At 37.0% G+C, this 25,064-nt stretch overlaps 1 protein-coding gene across 1 annotated transcript in view; it reads left to right on the plus strand.

Annotated features, from left to right (window-relative positions):
* cnksr3 (cnksr family member 3) overlaps nt 1-25,064 on the plus strand; it is a 39,047-nt gene that overhangs the window by 5,894 nt on the left and 8,089 nt on the right. The window contains exons 2-9 of the mRNA XM_079888651.1: nt 8,143-8,306; nt 17,240-17,442; nt 17,988-18,075; nt 19,510-19,551; nt 22,277-22,396; nt 22,485-22,544; nt 22,737-22,805; nt 24,501-24,647. Of these exons, the coding sequence (XP_079744777.1) occupies nt 8,143-8,306; nt 17,240-17,442; nt 17,988-18,075; nt 19,510-19,551; nt 22,277-22,396; nt 22,485-22,544; nt 22,737-22,805; nt 24,501-24,647 (893 nt within the window). The remainder of the gene's footprint in view (nt 1-8,142; nt 8,307-17,239; nt 17,443-17,987; nt 18,076-19,509; nt 19,552-22,276; nt 22,397-22,484; nt 22,545-22,736; nt 22,806-24,500; nt 24,648-25,064) is intronic.

A 25,064-nucleotide genomic window follows, 5' to 3' on the forward strand; every position in this document is an offset into this window, starting at 1 on the left:
CAAAACAATTTGTATAGCAAAACACCATGGATTACCTGCAAAAGCCAGTCTCTTGCTCAAAATCTTTAGTTCATCTCTCAAAGGAAATATCTGTGTCAATGAATATGTCAGTGCCATCAGAATGACTAGTCCTTGTGTCATTGTGTACAGATAAGACAGTCAAAATGCCTAGTCATGTTGTCAATAAAACACTGCACTCTGTTACTATTACCTGATGTAAACTATGGCAACAGTTTGGATGACAGTTACTGTACTGAAATGTACAAAGCTGTGCTTCTTCTGTATGCCATATATCCATTTTAAATGTACAAATTTACACACTACTGTACGTGAGATATTGATTGAAAGAGACTGGATAGGATTCACAGTTACAACTTTACTAGTGGTCTGACAAAAAACAAAACATTACAATATTATTGTGATATAGAAAAGAAAAAGAAATAGGGGCACAAAGGCGAAAATACAACATTAGAAAGGCAAACACAGGAAAGACCCCTTAGGCAGAACTTTGCTTTTGCATGCAGCACTTTATATATGCGTGCCAATTGAAGGTTCATGAGATGCAACTTTGAGCTATTTCAGATAACTGGTTTCTCATTGGTTGATCTACATTCTCTTCATTGGTGAAAGTCAAGATTCGCCTGCATAATTCATCAATTCATGGCACATTTACAAAAAGCCTAATAGAAATGTGTAGAAAATATGAATTTTGCATTTAATGACTTATACGATGAACTAATGACTAGATGTTTTGAGGGGTAAGACTATTGCACAGAGAACTATTTAATACATTTTGAGCAACATGGCATTAGCAACTGATAATGTAGGAAACCGCAGACAATTACATAATCAATTGCATGAATGCACCAAAGCAATCGCAACTTGTTCAAAAGAATGAGAAACTGCTTTTATGATGTGCACAAGTGACTTAATGATGTGGAGGTTGAACAAGTAGTTTTGAGAATTTCATTTCTGATCTGAGAAATGCACCAAAGCGACTTATGTGTGATTTCTGATATATGTTGCATGTGAAATAAATCCTGTTTTTTATTATTTGACAACTACAAAAAGAGAGTGTCCCTATTCAACAGTATTATTCAGGCACCATCAGGATGATTGAGTCTCAATGAGCTCAAACTCTCTCGAACAGGAAGCTGTTATGTCACTGCTGGAATTACCCCAGAATACACAAGCAGAGCTTCAGGGCGACAGCCGACTATGTGGATGCTTTGTTGAGTTCTGGAGGGTCTGGATGGAGGAAATTTTCTTTTCCCTCCCTTTCTCTCTCCCCCACCCCCCAGCATGCCTTTGTTACAAGTCTCTCATCTCCTGCCGATGAAGAAGACTGATGTCACGTCACCATTGAAAGGGACACCAAAATGTACCAAATGTTTCTTTCATCCACTCTTGCTTTCCATGCGCACACTTGTTTTTAGTGGGTGAGGAGGGGCGGAGCTAACATTCCCTCTATTGACCCCCCAGGCTGAGGAATGTGTGCCAAACTTCACTTATTCACAGCTCAGACAACCGAGCACGTGTCCACAGTGATGAGCTGACCGTAGTGAAGGCTGGCTAAACAGTGGATACGCTAGTAAATGACAAGGCCAGCCAAGCTGAATAGGCTGTTTTAATAGTGAAAAGCTTTGTGCTATTTATTGCTAAAAAGCAAGATTGACTTTTGTCAAAAAAACTAAAACTTGAAGTTTAACAATAATGGCTCTACATCTTTTCAACTTAGCTATGTGAAGGCAGTTTTCACTTTGCAAGACAGTGAGCCATACAATAATTCGGTTCTGCCTAAGGCCACATGCCTGGTCAAACAAACATGCATAATTTATATAGAAATGATATCTGACCATTTGCTTAGGTTATAGGCTAAGCTATGAGGCTAAACATCTAGCTGTGTGGTAAGTTAGTGCACTGAGCGATTAGCCCATCAATTGTAACTGAGAGAAAAACAAAGAACGAGAGTTGTTTGCAACCCTTGTGAAAAAGAAGTGCACAACTTTGAGAAAACCTTGCTCGAACGTTAGCTGGGTTGTGAGAGATTACTGCTTGTCGTAATCTTGATTTTTCTGAAATCGTCTGTGAGGCGAGGTTTGCGCTTTGCTTTCAGCAAAAAAATAAAAAATAAAACGTGAATAACAACACTCTGGTTTAATGTCACATACATTTGAAGGTAAATCTATCTACCCACTGAGAAGTGAGGTTTTGTAAACAACATATACAACAAGGCCATGCACTTCCATTGTGTTGGTATTAGCATTACTTAGCTGGAATTAGCATACTTACATGTGTGTTTCTGGACTAGAGGGAAAAGTACATCTGGAGTATTGTAATACTGTTTCTTTGTTGTGCTTCCTAATGCAGATACAGCTTGGATTTTCAACAGAGAGGCATTTGAATGGTTATTCAATGGAAGGTTAAAGTGCAAGTGGCTACTTAGTGGTACTGGAAGTACTAGCGGGAAAATCGAAAAAGAATGTATGTGGTTGCGATACAAATGAATTAATTCTCTTTTGAAATTAAGATATTTGTGGATCTACTTGACCAGGCACTAGGGAGGACAGTCTGTGAAGTCCTCAGTGTGATGCATGATTTGTTTTAGGTAAAAATATTTTGTTTGCATACTTCCCTTCTTACACTTCTTCTAAAGGGCAAAAAACGGACTGACGTATGATTCCTGCAGGCCTCGATATGGAGTGGAAGAGTAACGCTCGGGACCGTTTCGGAATCTTGGAAGAGTTTCAGTCGCACACGAAGAACAATAAACATTCTTCAGGTTTCCAAAGGCTCAGTAGGATAGCTTTGGAAATACACACTGCTACTGCCTTTTGTACACAAGCTGACTTTCTCAGCGCCCGTCTCTCATGGGAAGCAGGCCAGCTCTGTTAATGAGAGACTCCACCGGGATAGGGGATGGGGAGGGAAACACAGGCCATGGAGGAAAGAGAGACACTCTACTCTCTCATTTGTAACTGAAACGCAGATGCCTCGGCTCTCTGATACGGAGCTTTTGAACTTGTTAGTCATTTGAATGTAAGAGGGGTCAGTGGATACGATTAGAGAGCTTTGCAGTGTCTCTTTCCCAAAGTCCCTTTAAGGCAAGTAATTTCACTCAGCAACCATCTTTGAAACGCCTCTCAGGCTGCTATTTCATTAATGTGCAGATCCAATCTCTTTGAATGGGGAAACATTACATTCTCCAAAACTGATCACCAAGCTTATGATATGAAACAAAGTCTCAACTTTCAAATTTGGTCCTTTTTTAAAGGGGTGGTATAATGCCCTTTTCGCAAGTTGCAAAATATGTCTTTGATGTCCCCAGAGTGTGTATGTGCAGTTTTAGCTCAAAATACCTCACAGATATTTTTATATAGCATGTTAAAGTTGCCACTTTTTGAAGGTGAGCAAAAACGCAACGTTTTGTGTTGGTTCCTTTAAATGCAAATGAGCTGCTGCTCCCGGCACAGAGGGCGGAGCTTCAACAGCTTGTGTCATTTTACCTCACACAGACATGCACTAAAAAATGTCTAAAACTTTTAGCCTTTTATGTTCAAACCTAGTGGTGTCAACAATAATCGATTCGGCGATTCAGCAGCGATGCGGCAAAGTGCCATAATCGATTATGTCACTGTTTATTTTCTGGCCTTGAGTTGGACAATAAAGTTGTGAAGTTTCAATTACTTCTGGGACTTTTAAACATCAAAATAACATTTTTTAAAATGTATTCTTGTCAAAATGACATATAAACATCTTTTCCTGTTCTATTTTGCCTGGAAATGCTTCCAACACGCTTGCGTGTCGCGTGAAAAATAGGCGTCGGTTCTATTTCTAGCATGCAAGCGTTTTCCGCGCGGCTCATGCAGGCAGTGTGCAAGCTCTAATAACCTGTTAACATGGGAGCCGGAAAAAAAACGGACACGCCGCGCAGCCAGTGTGTCGCCGGCCTTACGCGGTGTGTAAAACCTGCCACACTAAAATCAAGCACGTTGGCAATACAACTAACTTAAGTTAGTTTAAAAAAACACTTATGTTCACTGCTGGAAAAAGTTGGCTGTTATTATTGCTCTATTTAATTTCAAATGGTTCTAAAGCAGAGAGAAGAGAAACATTTCTCATTCAAAGCACTGAAAGCAGTGATTTATGTTTTCTTTTTCAGTTTTCAGTTTTGAAAATGCCATATCCAATACCCTGTACCATTCAATTTTATTTTATTTAATGACATTTATGTCAAAGATACAGGAGAGTGATAATACACACATAGCAGCCAATAAAATCTGTTGTTCAATATCTGACTGCTTGTATTGCCTCATGACTGATGAAAAATTTGCCTTGTTGTGTGCAGTAGAATTTTGATGCATCGTAGAATCGAATTGAATCGAATCGTTACCTGGTGAATCGTAATCGAATCGAATTGTGAGGGCACTGCCAATGCACACCCCTATTCAAACCGGAGTCAGATGATGTCAAAGGAGTCAATGATGGAGAGACTCAAGAACAAGTGACAACATGTAGAAGCAAAAGGACATTTCTGAATGGTTAGTTGATGAATTCATGTAGCTGATGTATAGTTATCTTCTAGTCATTGATTAGCATATTCTGTCTTGATAATCTATAAATCTTGTTCAGGGGGGCGGGGTTTATGTAAATTGTAGGGTTTGAGATGTCACTAACCCGGGAGGAATGTTGTGTAGTCCCTACCAGCCGTTTGTTGTAGTCCTTAAAAATAAATGTCTTTAAAAGCAAATATCTCGCTTTGCTTTGAACCTTGAGCATTGTATCTTTGCAGATGTTGTTTATGCTCAAACAGCAACATTACACACTAACTAAAGTTAGAAAAGTGAAATCATAATCAACCACCCCATTTAAAGAAATTTACCGTTTTGTGGCTCTTTAATGTGTCGTAACAGATTGCTGTAGCACCTCAGTTAAAGCTGCTTGTGAACCGATCATCTCTTCCTTCTAGTTAATTTATAGCATCAAATAAACATGAATGAATATCAGAAGGAATGTTGTTTCAACTGCGGAAAGACGTGTTTTTCAAGTTCAAATCCACCGATGTTAATCTACTAACTCTCCTGACTGCTTAGTTGGACAAAATGGCGGATTTGGTGGATGGCGGATTGGTCAGATCGCCCGTGTCAATCAAACTCGCTGCAAAGGGTGAATTGGCTTTTTTATTTAGAAGGCGGGACTTATTCCACCATATTTTGCATTGCATTTTCTTCCATTCATAGTAATATGAGTGTACTATCTTTATGTATATACAGTCTTTGCTGTTTCCCACCATGTAGCCCGCGTAAAAGACCTCATGCATTAATAGTAAAAAAAAAGTCCAACTTTCAAGTTTCTGAACTGCTACAGCATGAGATACTGTGAACATTATTATCTCAGCTAAATATACCCACCAGGGTAAGTGTTTATATCTGAGGCATTTTTCTAAACAAGATTAGAAGTTGTTGTCACAGGGATCCTTCTTGAGGATTTTTATTTTGGTCAGCTTTCAACAGATATCTTTTGATGGTAGCTTCCATTTATTAGTTAACATCCTAAAAAGTCATTATTTGATCATACTCATCCTAATTTAGATTGATATGACATGCTGTGGCAGAAGAGAAGATTGTTAGTGAATAACGGTTTGAAATCCTCACACTAAGCTATTGTGGCTTCAGAAGACTTGGAATGAATCATGAGAAGATACATCGAATGGGTTATATTTATGACGCTTATATGGTGTTTTCTGGTCCTTTTGGATCGTAATGATCTTTTTTGGGTGAACTAATGTTTGTTTTGAAGGCACGCAGAGCATGTGATTATGTAAACAGTTCTCCATCCAAAGACATTTGCTTTCATCTTCTGTTTTCTTCAAATTTCTCTTATGAACCGCGAGACTGTCAAAGCCCTAAGATTGGAGGAGCTGGAACTTCTTTCCAAATGATTCTGATTCTGATTTGGAAATGTATCTCTGTCAGAAACTTAACCTGCCTTTTCACTTCACCATTTCACCAGTTTACAGACATCCACACAGCACAGCAAGTCTTCATCACCAAATGTTCATGTCAGTCACACTGAACGGCACATGCCTGCATCCCTTTAGCCTTGCCAGATTATTTTACCAAAATACCCTGAGAATTAGAGCTGAAGTTAATTTGCTCTCACTACATTGGTGGACCATTATTGCTGACTCTTTCTTGTATGTGACAGCTTTTCTCTGCTGGTTCCATTGACACTGTGTCTCTCTTTTTGAGCTCAGAAAATGCAGCTGTTGTCTCTCAGTGGGGGTATTCAGGAGTCCCTAACTCTGCCCTTTGACCCCTCTTTGCCTCCTTTTCTCACTTTCTCTTTGATTTTAAAAGGGGCTTCTACCCCCCACAAAGAGCCACTTTTTATACTGCGGGTCCCGCAAACAGAGGACAGAAGGCTGTTTTGAGCTCACCTCCCCTTCAGACAAGAGTTTCAGCTAAAACTGAGAGGGCGAAAGCTTTAACTGTGTCTTTTCCAGTGAAATGCATTCAAAAGAGTCAAATAAGAGTGAAACTTATATAAACATGTCCGGTTCATTTCTTTCCAAGATAGAAAGAATGCTAACACTTTAGTTTAGGGTCCAATTCTCACTATAAACTAGTTTCTTATTAGCATGCATATTATATTGGCTGTTATTAGTACTTATAAAGCACATATTAATGACCATATACTACATCCCTTAATCCAAGCCAATACTTAAACTTAACTACCTTGCTAACCATTAATAAGCAATAATTAGGAGTTTGTTGAGGCAAAAGTTGTAGTTAAGACTAGTTAATTGTGAGAATTGGACCCTAATCTAAAGTGTGACTAAAAGAATATGTAGAAAATATGCATAAAATGCATAAAGCCTAAGCTGCAAAAAAAAGGTGTAGGATTTATTTTAAAATGGTTTTCATTCAGAAATGGCTATAAAACAAACAATTACAAAGAAACGGCAAGTAACGCACTGAATTAAGCGTGAAATTTTGAAGTTGAAAGTCTGAAATAGTATTATCTTGTAAAACATATTTCAATAATCTTTATTTTCAACAAATAAACAATTTTTTGCAGTGTATTTTAAGGATACTTTTGCTTTGTGACTAGAGCAGTCAATCAAACATATCAACAAATGAATACATGATATGGCGATTAATTCGATTACTGTTTAATTAAATATGAAAATTCCTTATTATGGAATTTACGCACAGGTCAGTGGGCACGATTTGCTTTAGGATTTTTTTTTTGTAATTCTAACAATTTTGAGCAATGATTCTAATGACTGTAATACAATATAGGCTACTATATTTAATTGAAATCAGCATATAACATACACAATGATGAACACTTTACAATATAAATCTTATTTTTTGCATTACAGTTATAAGTGTGAATTTTATATTTTATAATATAATTTTTATATAATTTTATAATATTTTTATAGTTAAATCAAATTGTATATTATTATATATGTTTTATATATGTATTATTTAATTATTATTATTATTATCTTATATACTTTTTTGATTTATTATTAATATAAAATGTAATTTCTTATTACTGTCATTTTGACTTTTAGGTGAAATATGGCCCAGACTCTGTGATATTTGTTTGTGATATTCACCCATTTATGCCAACCCTTATATTTAGTATTTTTCCTCTCATTTCAGCTGTACATGAGATCATATGAAAGGGTTAAATTGACTTAATTTTCTCTGGGAAATCAGAGGCAAAGTTGCCAAGAGACGAGTTTTTCAGCAACATGCTGTGCCGTCTGTCAGACACAACTCATGTGCCGATTGTGTGTTTGTGGAAGTAACGCTAGCATGGCTGCATTTTCTCACACACATGGAGTTCACTCACATAAACCACAGGACAGTGTGATCTTGCTTTATTCCTTTACTCCTATATCACAATGATCTGATCTCAGATCAGCTAACTGGCACTTGTACTGTACATGAGAAACACTGAGAAGTGGGACTCTTCAGACTAGTGCAAATGTCTTATATTGACTCAACGTCTCAATGTTTGCACAGACACTTGTGGTGTCAAAACACATGCGGATCCACGCTCACTCCCTGAAAGAGTTTCTTTGTGTTCTGTCTCCCTCATTCTCACTTTCTGTCTGTCTCTCAGGGCTGGATGACAGTCTCCAGCAGTATGTTTCTAACTTCGAGAGAGAGAAGATCAATGGAGAGCAGCTTCTGAAGATTTCACATCAGGATCTGGAGGAGCTGGCGGTGACCCGTGTAGGACATCAGGAACTGATTCTGGAGGCTGTGGATCTCCTCTGTGCATTGGTCAGTACTTTATCTGCCCAACAGCTCACTCCCGTCCAATCAGATGCTGTTTTCCTGCCACACATCCAATTAGATTTCTCAGAGAGATGGTATATAATGATATATATACTCAGCATTTTCACTGGCCACAATTTTGACATGAGGGGCTTTTTATAGATCTTAGAACTATTGGCGGAAGTTCTAGTTTTTGGCGTGTTCGCACCGCAGGAAAGGAACGAGTTTAGTTCTAGGAACTCCTTTTGGAGGAATTAATTGAGCTCCTACTTCAGAGTAGAGTCTAACCCAGAACTAGGAACTATCAGTTATGTCAGTGTACGCTGATTGGCCGAACGCACGTGAAACACCAGCACCCGCTATTTTTAAAAAGGCAGTGTAAACACTCAGATTATAGCATATATATATATATTTACTCTACGAACTAACTCTGCGAACATGGAAAACCGTGATAGTTGGACCTCTCAACCTTGAGGAGAAAATCCAACACAACTTTGGACCAAGCAAAACATGATTATGAATTTCTGCTCTGTTAGCATAGCAACATTGGACATAAACCACACGCCATAATACCTTTGCAATGGAAGTGAATCAATCAAAACTAACTTGAGCTGGACAATAACTTTAGAGCTGCTGTAAAGCCTAAACAATCTGTTACAGTAATTTCCTATTTTCACTGTAAAGCTGCTTTGAAACAATCCATATTGTTAAAATGTCTATATAAATGAAAGTGACTTGACTTGACTTAATATTTTTTCATATAACTGTTATACAAAGAAAGTAGACAGTATATCTAATAACGTATTTGACAGGACTGTTAAACAGATCATAAACTGATGGAGAATGTGAGTGCTGTGTGCTCAGCTTTGGCGTTCTCAGTGCTGTCAAAATAAAAGTCCCCTTCGTGGTCAAAATAAAAGTCACAATAACAAGCGCGGCTTACATCACAGTGGTGCGAATGCAACCAGGAAAATGGCCCTAGGACCTAATGGCCCTAGGTAGATCTGAGTTCCTAGATCTACCCGGTGTGAAAGCCCCTATATACCATGGGGAAAAACTGCCATATAAATATTTTTAATATAATTTGGCAGCTGGAATATTAGGCTGCTGTCACTTTAAGAGCTGAAGCACGGATCCATTATACTGTTATACATGCATTTGCTTTCTCAACTGTTTCCATTCATAAAAATCAAAACTGACTATGTTTACGTAAATACTTGCCAAGACAGGCATTTTGACATTATTTTGTGTGTATTTAACTGTTTAAGCGCAAAAAGCAGTGGAAAAGAAGTTTAGTACTGAGAGAAACAAGGAAATGAATTATTATAATGTGTGCATGATTTACTTAAAATGAGGGAACAAATTAGTAAAACGCGCGGACGTATTAGTAAGTCCTGGGAACAAATTGTTAATTTGTGGCCTCTATACTTTTTTTCCCTGCATGTCATGTGCGGGGCTTCAGTATATTACTGCCTCCGCATAAAAATATAAAAAAGCTAATTGCTTTTTATCTAACAATTCTGACTTTTCTCTCGCAATTGTGAATTTGTGAGTTTATATCTCGCGATTCTGACTTTTTCCCTCAGAATTGTGTTTACAATTCGAAAATCTTTTTTTTTTTTTTTTTTACGAATTTTTAGACAACTGATCTGCCCGCATACACATGCATAATTCTGAGTTTAAAAAAAGTCTGAATTGCGAGATGTAAACTGAGAATTGTGAGAAAGAATTTTCAGAGTTACATCTCGCAATTCTGAGAAAGAATCATTGGTCAGATTTTCTTTTGTGTGTGTGAATAATTAAATGGATCGTCATATGTTTGTGAGTTGGACTAAAGTGGTTGAGCTATGGTTGTAGCCATTGATGCAGGAGTAGTATAGTGTGCTATTCCAAGCATTGCCAAAGTGACCATAGTCAAGCACATTATTTTCTCTAAAGAGCCTAATTACAGTAAGTCACATGCCTCTAAAATGACCGTATTTTACTGTTAATCAGGCCACATAAATCTGTTGACAATAAACAACTGTTTGAACACAAGTAGCTTAACATTCTGACACAAATGGCCTCATCTAACATTCAAGAGAACTTTCTCGCCAGCGTGAGCTGTGTTATAGGTGGAGACTGCCATGAACAGGAAAGCAGAGATTTCCCAGGCATTCCGATCAGCTGTTCGCTTCCTTCCCTAAATGTCCTCTTGACTTCCCCCACTCTCTTTTTTCCCCTTTCAGACAGTTTTAATGACCAGAAAGTGCACCTTAAAAACACATGGTGGACTAGATGAACATTCTGCCTATATTAAACTGAGGATGTGTGTGGATCGTTGTAAGTTGTAGGCAGTGCTGATTCTTATCGCAGAACCCGTGCTATAGCTGTCGCTCTGTCCCAACATTGTGCTGGATATGAATAGGGAGGGTCAGTTGGAACAAATAGTGTCCACTGTGTCCATTCAGAGACCACTCTTTCAGGACAGGAGACTGACACAGGACTTTATAATAGGAGACTGCACCATTAAGAGACACTGATTAGACACTTTCTATTCTATCTAAATTTTTCTGTGCAATTTGTTTGTACGTTCAAATGGTACTTTTTAAATAAGGAAGCTTATATGTAACACTATCAAATGTGTCTTAAAGGGAAAGTTCACCCACAAATTATTTACACACCCTCATGAAGTGTTGCACAATTAAATAACATGTAGCCTATACACATCCAATTTTGACTAAAAGTCTTTAACATTGACAATAATCAATATAGTACCAAACAACTCAGTTTGACTATGATCTCTTTTAGTGCTCCACAGAGGAAAGAAATGCAGGTCATACAGGTTTTTAATTTAATAGACATTTTACTGACCATAAGTAACTTTGCAACTACAGGTCAACTTATTCTACTAACCCGAACCCTAATGTCTAACACTTACCTAACAATACACTAATAAGAGTTAGTTAACATGTACTGTAGTTGGAAAGTTACTTATAGTTAGTGAAATATCTAAAGTGGACCATTGATAAAGTGTTACCTAGTAATTTAATAACACTTTAAAAACTAATCTAGAACTAACTAATAATCTTAGAGTGATGCATATTGGTCATGGCATCGTTTTTTTTTGTTATTAACTATTTGCATCTATGTCTGATTTTATTTAAACAATCATATAATCAAAATGCTTTTAAATGGCTTAGAATCAGCATAAATCTATTCGTTGTGAAAATTCAATTTATTCAGTTTAAAAGTATAAAGAGCTAGCTGTGAAACCAGCAGTATTTATAAAGTTAAAATGCATGAGATTGAAATAATTCAGTTTTATTGATGATAAATATATAAACACTGTGATTGTGTATTTAAAACACATTCCGTTTATTAGTACTATTGCAGAACTCTTATCTGTTTCATACCCATTTCATTCATGTATGACTTATAAATATGCATCACATTAAGTTGAATACAAATATATTATAATTTAATATGCAATTTAAATATTTTGGGGGGTTTAGTTTTAGTGCTTTATTTTTTTATTTGTTTTAACGAAGTAGTATATAACTTTGATATAATAATATCATAATCAAAATGCTTACATAAAAAGAAGATGAGTGACAAATAAACGATCAGGAAAACACAACCACCATAAACATAAACGCAAAACAAAACATGTTGTTTTGTTGACCTTGCTTAGATTCTTAAAGACCCACTCCGATGAAAATCATGTTTTTCTAGGTGTTAACATGTTCTTGTGGCATTTTTCTGATGTTAGAGGACACATCTTGAGAAAAATAAGCTCAAAGTTGTATTTCTGAGTATTTCTGCATTCAAATGGCTGTGAATCAGTAGCAGACGCTAAAATGCTGGCTAAAATAGACTGGAGTTGTGACGTAGTAACTCCACTGGGCGGGGCCACAAGCTCATATTCCCCTCTGCCTCTACCGGGCAAAAACGCCAGTGCTGCATAATGTGGCAACTCTCTGTTAACTTAACTTCATCTGTGTTAAAGCGATGTAGATTATAATGTAATGTAATGTAATGCGTTTTACAGGGGCTTTTTTGAAGTTGTGTTTTGTGTTTAATTTTACTCAGCAGCAGGGTTAGATACACACACACAAGCCGTTGCATGTCATTGTGAACAGAGCTCCGATAGTGGCGCTGAAATTGGAACACATACTGTAACAAATAAGTCACTTTTCACCGTCAAAACTAAAGTTTGGAGAACACAGACTGATCCCGTCAGTAATTACATCATTACATAATGAGAGAGGGCAGCCAGCCTCCTCCAGCCAAGCAACAGGCGACATTCGTGCATGTGAAATTCCACGCTCGTTCAAGTAGACTTGCACACGCCGGGTGGCGACGAGTTTTGCCTGTCGCAGTCGTTTGTCCCCTCGTGTGTCAAGCCCATCACTCGTGAGAGAGTCAGTCAGTTTTTCAGATAGAGCGGTGACAGTAGCATCTTAATAATCCCGAAATTCCGAGCAATCCACTGATACTAAATATGTCCTGATTGATCACTGTGGGAGGGATGAAATATCGAGGCGAAGTCGAGCTGTTTTTTACCGCGACGTCTCGGAGTGAAATAATGATCGGTGATAACTTTGATTAACTTCGGATTCGGTTGGGGGTGTAAGCTAGCGGGAGAGCTAGCGTAAAGACAGAGCTCTCGGCAACGGGGAGACGAGGGGGAGGGTCGTCTCCGTGCCAACGGCTCCGCCCACAACCCAGAGGCGAATTGCTAATGAGCTACTGCCGCTCTGCTGAAGCGAAGTCCCAGAAAACGGCACAGGTTTTGTGATTTTGGCTAAAAATGGCATAATCATAATTTAAAGACCACTGAGAATGTTTAAAAATAGCTCAAAATATGATCGGAGTGGGACTTTAAGTTTTTGTCCAAAAATTGTCCAAATGTTGTCCCAACTTACCAAATTGACACAAGGAAAGATAATCAACGGAATAGGGAACAGGTGTGAACTAATCAGGAAACCATGACAACTAATTAATGAATGGGAACACAAAACCACTAGAAACTAAACAGACCAAGACAATGAAACAGAACATGACTATGAATTAAACAAAACATGATCATGACAATATTGATGGATCATTATTTTATGGTGTTTTTTGGAGTATATGTTTGGAACCCCATGAGGGTGAGCAAATGACAGTGGGTGAACTAATCATGAACTAGGCGAGCTATACATCTCTCCATAATTGCACAAAAGGTGTGTTTCTTGTAAGAATATGCCTGCAGCAAAGAGTAAAAGGAAGGTTTGTCGTTTGATGTTGTATGTTGGAGCTCTACCTGTTAGACCGGGTTGCTGTTCACAAGGATGTCGTTGAGAAAAGTTTTACCGTTTTCCGTTTATATGTCACCTGTTCTAAGCAGTGGTGAGCGGAGAACAACAGAGGAGCTGTAGCATGAAGGCTGTAACAGACATTGCGGTGTTGACTTTGTGAGAGGTCAGCTATAGCACTCCTGGGTAGAGTGTTCTGGAAGATATCTCCTGGAGAGCAGGAAACAGATGTGACCCACCCACCTGTCAGAGAGCCCACCCCCCCCCCCCCCCCCAGCTCACGCACACACAAACTCATACAGACAAACACACAGTAAGCTAGTGCAGGAAAATATGTCACGCCATTGTTCCAGTAGTTTCCGCCGAGCGGATTGACTCAGCCTCATCTTAGCGCTCTGTATCTGTTTGGTCTCTAAGCGTTAAGGACGTGCTAAACTCCCCAACTCTCTCTGGCTCGGGTCCACTGCAGGAAAGTACCATGGTTCTTAGGATACGGTATTATGTTTATTAGGCATTGTAATTTCATTGTATCCTTTGAAGAACCATGGAGTCGCATGGAAATACCATGATGATATAAATATGTTTAATCGGCATCACAGTCATGTTTCCTTTAGGCTAGTAGGCTGCGCATGTGCATGACCACATACTTCTGATGTGGCTCCTGCACAGACAGGGAAGTTTCCGAATAGGAGCAAAAAACTAAAATATATGCAATCCATGGACACCATTTCATCTGGAATCTATTGCATGTCTTTTAATAGAAGAGTATGAACAATCCATTCCAAACCAAAGAGACAAATAATGTTTACAAGCATACAAAAACTAGTTTTTCTCAACAAAACAACTAACAGCTCACCAATAATAAATAACTAGCATCCTGTCATGGTTAACCTGAATATTTGTATTTTTGTCCTTTTATATATCACAATTTCAACTATGTGCAACAATTGCGAATTTTAATATATCAAAATTTCAACTCTGTGTAACGATTGCACCTATATGTCACAAGTGTGACTGTCAAAATTGCGACATTTTATATATCACAATTTCAACTGTGTAACAATTGCGACTTTGTCACAATTGTGAATTTTAATATATAAAAAGTTCAACTATATGTAATGACTTTGTCACAACTGCAACTGTCAAAATTGCGACATTTTATAAATCACAATTTCAACTATATGTAACAATTGCAACTTTATACTGTTACAGCTGCGACTTTGTCACAATTACGACTTTTTATACCGGTATATCACAATTTCAATTATATGTAACAATTGTGATTGCCACAGTTGCAAATTTTATGTAACAGTTGCAACTATATGTCACAAGTGTGATTGTCAAAATTGCGACATTTTATAAATCACAATTTCAACTATGTTTAACTATTGTGACTTTGTCACAAGTGCGAATTTTAATATATCAAAATTTCAACTATATATAACAATTGCAACTTTGTCACAACTGCAACTGTCAAAATTACGACTTTTTATATATCACAATTTTACCTGTATATGTAACAGTTGTGACTATCACAACTGCGACTTTGTACAATTACTTTATATCTCACAATTGCAACTTTTTAAATTTCACTAGTGCGACTTAATGTCTTACATTTTTATACATTTATACATTTTACATGTATTTGTAGTTCACAATTGCGAGCTTATCTCACAATGTAACTTAACATCTAACAAAGGTGACTTTATTTCTTACAATGTGACTATATTTCTCATAATTACAAATACAGCAGATGGCTGAGACAATCTGCCGTGGGCCAGAATCACGCCCGACATCTGTCTTGATGATAACACACCTCATGAGCTTTGAAAGAATAGTTCAAGAACTCAAGAACTCGTTCAACATTAAACACACCCAGGAGACTGTGATCCAGGGGAGATTCTGCTTTTACGGCTAATTTCTAGCACAGTTATTTCTCCTCATCTTTGAGGGGGGCAGCATGAAATGAATATTTGGAGGATGGATTACCCTTTATTATTGCTTTAAGAATTTGGACATTATGAACTCATCATAGCTAAAGCTTCATCATTATACAAAAACAACAAGGGGAGATTCCAGAAGTATCATTCCTGAACTCAGTGCTGGTTAATATGTCTCTCAAACAACTGTATTCTGTGTTGTTGTCACTGACCAGGCCAAAGTCTCTGCACTTTTTGGCAGACTTCAAGTCCATGCGAACAGTCAGTCGGTCAGTGTCTGGCTGGGTCTAGAGACGGCTTTCAGGAATTCTTTTGAAGTCGAGCAGTGACCATGTTCATGCGTCGGCTCTGACCAGTGCAGTGGAATGTGATGGGATTTTTTAGCTGGAAAGGTTGTGAGAATGACCCATGTGCTGTAGACATTGTCACATGGCATTACAAATACCAGATACTTCATTTCATATCACTAAAGTCAAAGATAAACAAATGGAAACTGCTTTAGCACTTGATAAGCTTGCCATTTATTAGTGGTACTATTAGCATGACTATTATTATAGCTATATTATAGCTTATAGTGTGGAATTTGAACAAACCACTAAGTTATAAACTTCAGCTTGTCAATAAAATGGTTAAAAAAATACTGTAAACTTACACTGAAGGAAAGTCCCTTGTGCACTTAATTGTATTGAATGTTCACTTGTAGTACTATAAACAAAAAACACTGCACTTGCAAATAATATAATATTAATGAAATGAAAAGCCACTTTCACATACCTTTAGAGGACACACGTTCACAAGTTACACTTTATTTAATGGTGTCGTTGTTACAGTGTAATTATATGATTAAGTACTAAGCAATAATAATTAACAACATGTACCTACTATAGGGTAAGGATGAGTTTGGTTTGTGTTTAGTTGCTTGTTATTATGCATAATTTACTGTTATTAATATAGTAAGTGCATGCAGCAAGGACACTGTAAAATAAAGTTTTACCACTGTTTCTTATAAAAAGTGCATTTTATAATAATGTCGAATAAAAAAAAATAAGTTTCACTTTTAAGTACATTTTAAATCCTTGTTTTAATATTATTTTGTCATGCTTTAAAGAAGTACACATCTTTTTTTGTGTTAACTAATTTTAACTATGGCGTTATTCAATATTATTTTGAAGTTAATTTGTACACTAAACTGCAAGTTCATCATTACAAGTGTGTTATTGACATACAAGTTTCAATAAGATGACAGTAAATTGTATTTCAGTTACCATAAATGCTTGTCAGTTCATTTGGCGGTATCATTATGAAATTATATAAGACATACTTAAAGGAATAGTTCACTTAAAAATGAAAATTCTGTCATCGTTCAAGTTCTTTCAAACCTGTATGAGTTTCTTTCTTATGCTGTACACAAAAGAAGATATTTTGAAGAATGTCGGTAACCAGATAGTTGATGGATGTGTAAATGATAACAGAATTTTAGTTTTTAAGTGAACTTTTCCTTTAAGTCGTACTTAAGTGGGTCAAAAAAAGCACTCTTAAGTTGAACTAATTGCATTTAATATACATTTTAAATATAACACATTTTCATTCAGTTGCAATTAAAACCTGAATAGCAACATGCTAAAAACACCCAGTATCCTAGCATTGTGTCAGTAACCTTTGAACGGAAAAGCGCCACTTTCTTTAGAAACTGTAAAAAGTCTCATATTTTTCTTTGCAGAACTGTGGTGTGGAGACTGATAACTTGAAGACTCTGGCAGGTCAGATGCGAGCAGCATCCAATAACCTGCACAACTGTGCGTCAGAACGGAGGAAAAATCCTTCTTATGATGGAGTAAGCCCAAACAAACCACCTAACGTGTTCCTCACCGCTGTGGTGGAGCTGATAGCGGCTGCCAAGGGCATGCTGGCCTGGCTTGACAGGTATGTGAGATTTACACAGACACAGACACACACACACACACACACACACACACACACACACACACACACACACACACACACACACACACACACACACACACACAATTTCTTTCTCTACAGACTCTGTTAGCATTCGGAACAAATGTTCTGAAATTAACGTTAAAAGAAATTCTACTCACGTTAGGAAAAGTGGAAATTTTCAGTGGGAAAGTGGGAATTTGCTAGCTTGACACAATATTTTCTTATTAGCTATAAATTGTAGTACAAGGGTCATTGACAGCATTTTTAAACACCGTAGCTGCAAATTAACTTCAGGGTCATTTTTACTGGCAGCTGTCTCACCAACTATTGCTTTGGTTTTGTGCTCCAGTCAAAACACCTTAAATCTTTCCTCGTGACGTCAGACAGACTGCTGGCATTCAGACACACACGTACATATATACTGCACTGCATGTTTGGGCTTGAAACGACACATACCAGAATTCACCAACATTGAACATTTGATCACGTCGGATGAGTTACACTTCTGTTGTCTTTGCGTGCAGGACCCCCCTCACAGGAATCAGTGATTTCACCTCAACCAAGAACAAGATCATTCAGCTCTGTCTGGAACTGACCACAACTGTCCAGAAGGTTTGTTACTGTGTTAATGATCCGTTCATCTCCTAGTCAAAGCTCTTACCATTAGACACATTCAACAAGTTTGCATTAAACCAGTCAAAAGTACAATCAAAAACATTATTAATGTTACAAATTATCATTACTTTTGTTTGAAATAGAAACGTGTTTATTTTTTTTATTTATTTTTTATAATTTAATTATTCAGTCTTTAGCGAATGCAGAATTTCTTTTCTTTTTTGGTAAATATTGTGCAAAATATTATAAAATTTAATGCACATTTTACCGAGTTCATTATTGTTAACTAAAATTAAAACTGCAACCATAAAAAAACAAACATTTTTTTTACTTCTGAATTTAAGGTTAACTGAAATAAAATATAAATAACCTTAAATTTATTTTATTTCAGAGAATTGCTGAAGTCAACATTTTTCATTTTCGTTTAAGCATTTCTCATTGTTGAAGCAGTAAAACAAATTAAACTAAATGAACCAAAACTAATAAATTAAAATGAATAAATAATATATAGACATAATTTTTTTTAAACAACACACAACAAAACTGCTAAAACTTTAAACTTTCTTTAAAACGTTCTTAAAACGTAAAATATGTATAAAAACTAATTCAAAATATTAACAAAAATATAACAGTATGTCAATGAAACTAAAAATAATATTGCAACTTGCACAAAAAAATATATATATGCAGAAAAAAACGATTATTTTCAACCTTCATTCTGTGTAGACAGCGTCAGTGATTATAATGGGTTTTATTTGCTTTTGACGTGACACTCATATCCATTGTAATCAAACATCAGCTGTTAAGTGACTGAACGCCAGTGGGTGGGGCCTATGGTGCGACGATGTATTACTATTCGTTAGTGTCTTGCTCTGGAGTCAGGAATATGCAAATCTGTTTGCCAGTGTGACATCACAGGTCACCCAGTATCAAAACAAGCTGTTTTTGGAGCTTGATTAAATAAACGCTTTGTTTATAATCAGGACGTTTTAAGCTATTAAACTTGCAGGATGTTTAATGATACAAAGAGTGTATTAAGGTATGTCTTTATGAGCTCTTTACACACAGACATCTCCTGAAGCACAGAGAAACATATGGTTTTACTGAGGCTGTCTCAGTGGGGATGGGCAGCTCATAACTGTGATCGATGTCTCGGCTCTGTTTTTGCTCTTCATAGTCTCATAGCTCTCAAACACCACAATCCAAATTCTGCAGCAATTATCCCGTCAAACGTGTCTTTAAACCATAATTAAACACAGGCGATAGGCCCTTCTCCATCTATTTGTCAGCACATTCCAGATTTCGAATCCTTATATTACATTTCTTAAATACTTTCTTTGGTATTTGATTTCATGTTTACCATTCCATATTTTCCTGTGGGAACTCAACATAATGTGGTGTCTCATACGAATCCTCCCTTTTTAATTGCAGGACTGCACTGTTTTTGAAATGGAAGAGAAGATATTAGAAGTGGTAAGTAGAAAGTCTTGGCGTCCGTCGTTTTACACACAGTATATTTATGAATTCCCATGAAGCAGCAACATTATTCAGGCAGGCAAACTTCTCTCAGGTCAGAGATTCAGCTGTTATCTGTGATGCATTTGGGTTCATTGTAAGTGTGGAGATGTTTTCCTCAGAAAGCACTGGAGCATCCTGTGTATAACAGTATCTCACAGTCTTCATCAAAGGAATGTTCTGGATGCAATACAATAATTTGGACTGTTTGTAAAAACTAGCATAAATTGCTTGTGCACTTGAAGTCTATGGGGCAAGGCATTACACTTTAAAAAAAAAATACACATACAAAATACATTCTCCTACTTTAGCTTGATATGCAAGTGTGTTCAAGTGAAATATAATCAATGAGAAATTATATTAACAATACTTCATTTTATTCTTTTGGGATTTGATTGGATGGGATTTGATAAGTTATGATTTTTGGTTAATATCTTTTATCCAGTTCCTCAAGGCCATGGTAATGTCAACAGAATAGAAAAACAGTTTCAATAATCATGTAAAATAAAGCCATGTCACTCCAAAATATGTTACCTTTTCAATATGTTGACCAATTGACTTTCATTGTCACTCACCCAACATTTAATTTCCCAACTGCCGTGAACTAACCAACATAATAAAACCATATTCAGATAAAACTTTTAGCACCACTTTGAAAGCGTTGCGAAATATGTCTCAGCCTCAGATGTCACGGACCGCTGGCTGAACATCTGATGTGTAAGGCACACAAAATGGGAAATACTTTGGGAGTTTCTAAGTCGTCCTCTGATTGGTTGAATCATCTAGGATTTCCGGGAGATGTGTGTGTTGCGTTCATGAAGACAAACCCCCTCATGGAAAAAGAAAGCCGCCGTGTTTAACTGTATCAACGAACGCTTATCAGCAGGCCCAGGGTGGGTAATCGGGAGAATCGGGAGAATTCCCGGTGGGCTGCTTCACTTTTGGGCCGGTCGAGGATTTTTTTTTCTTTTCACATTTGTCACGTTAGTTACATTAGGCTGCACACGTTCCGCATTCTGACACTGCAGCGCGCAGCCTCTGCATGGGTTGTACCATGTGAGGGAGTTCTCCCCTCCCCTCCTATAGAATTGGTTGGGTCCATAGCCCGTCTTTTCCAAAACGTTTTCTTAGGTGGCTACTGTGGCACCGCCGGCGCCTACCGATAGCTGGGCCGGCCCTACCGTAACGCGTCAGGGAGGATGGATGGGAGGTAGAGGCCAGGAGGTATGGAAGCTTGTTTCCACCACAGAATAAAACATTTTAAAAGATAATTGTGACTTTTTATCTCACAATTACGACTTTATTTCTCAGAATTGCGAGATATAAAGTCGCAATTGCGTGTTATAAAGTCAGAATTGCGAGATATAAAGTCAGAATTGCGAGATATAAAGTCAGAATTCCGTGAAATAAAGTCGCAATTGCGTGTTATAAAGTCAGAATTGCAAGATATAAAGTCAGAATTGTGTGAAATAAAGTCGCAATTGCTTCTTATAAAGTCTAAGTGAATTATTATTTAACCTTTACATTAGGCTATTTTTTGAACCATGGTATTAATACAAACTACACAATAGTAAAAGCTGAACTGTTGCTTCATTTATCCAATTTGGAAAAACTGCTAATTTGGAATTCCACCATGGAAAAAGTGGGCCGGTCTTGGGCCTGAAACTCCCGGGCTGAAAAGTGGCCCCACTCCGGCCCTGCTTATCAGGATCAACTAAGAAGTCCGACGTGCCATTGTTGCGGTAAACTTGCACAATGTTCTTAAATTAATCATTTTAATCTGTTTAAATTTAACAGATCTGTTAAAGATCGCCGGTCTGTTATCCAAGGGACATCGACTTAATGATTGGTTGCTTTACACGTCGGTCAGATGTCCTGTTGGGCGGTCCCCTTGGCTAATGAAAGCTGCGATGGGTCCAGGGCTGTGTTCGAAATCGTCCCCTATACCCTCATTCACTATTCCCTACATTACTCAACTAATATAGTCCACTTGAAGGAGTGAATGAAAACGAGTGAGTGAATTCGGACACTGAGTTCGCCAAAAGGGATGACGCTTTTGCGTAGTTTGTGCTTGCAGTTTAATAATCATTTGAAGCTTAGCAAACTGGCAGCTCCAGTAGTAATGAAACAATTTATCTTGAACTCTGTCATGGAAACTAGCATGTATAAACCTTATTAAACAATTTAATAATCAATCAAAAAGCAATTTATACCTGTAGGATATTACGCTGTACCCACATTGGACCAGTGGTTTGGAAAATGGATGGATGGATGATTCAGCTGCAGACGCCATCTTCTGGTCAGACGCAGGAATTCATTCGGCATGACCCTTAAAGTGCATTATGGGTATTATGTAGCCGTTGAGCTTGCATAGGTTGTACGCTCGTTATTGCAGTGCATCATGGGATTGAAGGCGTGTACTCGATAGCGTCCACTATGATTTCGGACACCACTACAAATGGTGTCCTATTTAAGGGTACAGGGGGTGATTTCGGACACAACCCAGATCTTCTGCCATCAATCTGAAGGTCTGGGAACACAAAACTACGAAATATGCATGAAGCAACTTAATATAATTTTGCAAAAATGTCACCATAGTCATTTTTTCAAAGTTCTGGATACGTTAGCATAACCAAATGGTGGATTCTAAGTACCACAACATTGTTCTTTCTGTTTACTTAAGGCACGGGTTTTGACTGGCATTTGTGACTCCACCATGAGAATGACCTCTGACCCCTTGAAGACTCACATGACCTGTTTGGAGGAAGTCCCCATCCCCAATATCAAACCAGGCGAGGGACTGGTGAGTGTCAACAGTCTTTGCACAAGACCCGCTGGTATGTTTGTGCTCGTTGTGTAACAACTGCATGTTATTTGCTTATTCTTTGAAGGGGATGTATATCAAATCCACTTACGATGGACTTCACGTCATCACCGGAACCACAGAAAATGTGAGCTGAACTTCTTTAACTCACTATAGAACAATAGATCGCTGTGACTTGTTTTGCTGTTAATGCATCAATGTCCAGCATCATTCACGCCACTTCATAGTCTGTGTATAATAGATTGCCAAGATCCATAAAACAAGAAACAGAGCATTACTTCAATTGATTAATAATGTCTGTCTCTGTTTCACTCCTCAGTCTCCAGCGGACAGAACTCAGCGGATTCATGCAGGCGATGAGGTGATACAAGTCAACAGACAAACAGTGGTGAGCCCATCCGTCTGTCACATGATAGTGAGGAGGATAATGGGTAATAATCTGCTCTAAAAGAGTGAGAGGAAGCAAGCTTTTGTGTTGGACTGAGTAAACCTGATCCATGGGAGAGAGAGATATGTCAGTGCTGAAAAGCCTTTTGGATAACCATATTGTTTATGGACTCCTTTATCATTGTTTTGGATCAGTGCTGTTTTTTATTCACCTCATATTTACAGTGAAAGCACTGGTGCCGAACCATTTGTGTTTGTACAGCATAAAGTCATTCAGACTGCATTTGTTCAGCTACAGTAGGATCAACTTTCCCCCATTTATGGTCATTTATGTCCAGGTTGAATTTCAAGTCCAACCTTGTGAAAAAGAAGTGCACTTAATTGTATTTAATGTGCCCTTGTAGTGTACTTCAAATCTTAAAAGTATAGTTTTAAAAACTGTACTTGCAGGTAATATAATATTAATGAAATAAAATGTCACTTAAGTCAACTTAGAGTGCACTTTCATGACTAACACAACTAAGTACACACTTTAAACATTCACTTCTCTTTTGTTGTGTTTTAAAGAACTGCTTATTTTGATTAACATACTAAAGCATGTGTAAAGTAGTTGATTGAGTACACACTATTTTAACTGTAGTGTGTTATTTGATATTATATTATTAAAGTTAATATTTTTTTAAATGTATTAAATTGCAACTTCATCATTATAAATGTGTAATTGTAAATACACTTAAATACATGACATAAAGGTTTCAGTTGAAATGACATTAAAGTATATTTTAGTTTACCATAAATGCTTGTCGGTACATTGGCAAGATACTCTTATATAAACATATTTAAATGACAATAAAAGTAGTTATGAAATATAAATATGTTCTATTTATATATAAATATGTACTTAATCCCACTTAATAGTACTTAATAGTCTAAAAGCTCTTAAGTTCAACTAATTGGATTTACTATTAATGTAAACTATAATACAATTTCATTTAATTGTAAATAACATAAAATGAATCTAAATCATTACATTTATTTCACACTTCAGTATTGTAATGATTATCCACTGAAAACATGAAACGAGCAGACGTGACAAGTATATTCTTTTCTAGTATATTATTTCTGTAATAAGCACTCTTTTTAAAAGTATGCTAAAGTTTCCTTTTTGTCACAAGGGTATTTAAAAAATAAAAATTACATAATTGTGAGATCATGATTTAAAAATAAGAAATGAAGTAAAATTTTGAGACATGTCACAATTAGGAGAAATACAGATGTGAGAATTAAAAAGTAAATAATACAGTATGTAATTATGAGAAAGCACAAGTAGAGAAATGAAGTTAAGAAATTAAATCGCAGTTGCAAGAGATAAAGGCACTAAACACAAAAAGTCAGAATTATTAAATACATTTCAAAAAAATCTTTACATTTACAATTTAAATAATATATAATTTATTTATACTGCATTACACTAATGAGAATGCATTACGATAATGAGAAATTTGTGCGATTTTTATGAACGTCGTTTCCCAGTGCAAATAAATCTTATTGTCCTAAATTGGTACTGGAAATAGGATTCATTTTCATTAAATGAATTATAATTTCTTATTTCACATTTTTGATTTTGGGGCGAAATATGATCTGGACATGTTTTTGACAGGTTTTGTGAGAGTAAACTGATGTAGCTTCTTCTCAGGTGGGCTGGCATTTGAAGAGTCTGGTGGAAAAGCTCAGGGAAGATCCTCAGAATGTGACACTGATGGTGAAGAAAAGACCGTCCGGCACCTGTGGCTTCACACCCGCACCACTGAAGAACATGCGCTGGAGACCCCCTGTCGTCCAGGTACTGCCCTCGCTCTCCTATAGATAGCTGTCTCTGTCTGTTTAGATTTGGGCTGGATTCCAATTAGCATGCTGTTGACATCAGGATTGTTGAAAAGTAGCCTTTTTGCATGGTTCTGGACTAATATTGTCCACTCTGAGTGGATCCATTATGTCAGCTTTAACCCAGTGACATCAGTTTGATGCTGGATGGCCTGTTTTGTATGCTTTAGTCAGATGCAAATTACACACTTTATTAAAGCTGGGGTGTGCAGTTTTAGAGAGGCTAGCAATAGCAAGCTAGCTTTGAAAGCATTATTTTGATTAAATAAATACAATTGAGCATAACAGACAAAAAGATTTAAATGTTACCTGACCCCAAACTTTTGAACACTAGTGTATACTGTTACAGTATGCAAATAGTCATAGCTTGTGAGGT

This window comes from Squalius cephalus, assembly GCF_949319135.1.
Source record: "Squalius cephalus genome assembly, chromosome: 12".
NCBI lineage: Eukaryota > Metazoa > Chordata > Actinopteri > Cypriniformes > Leuciscidae > Squalius > Squalius cephalus.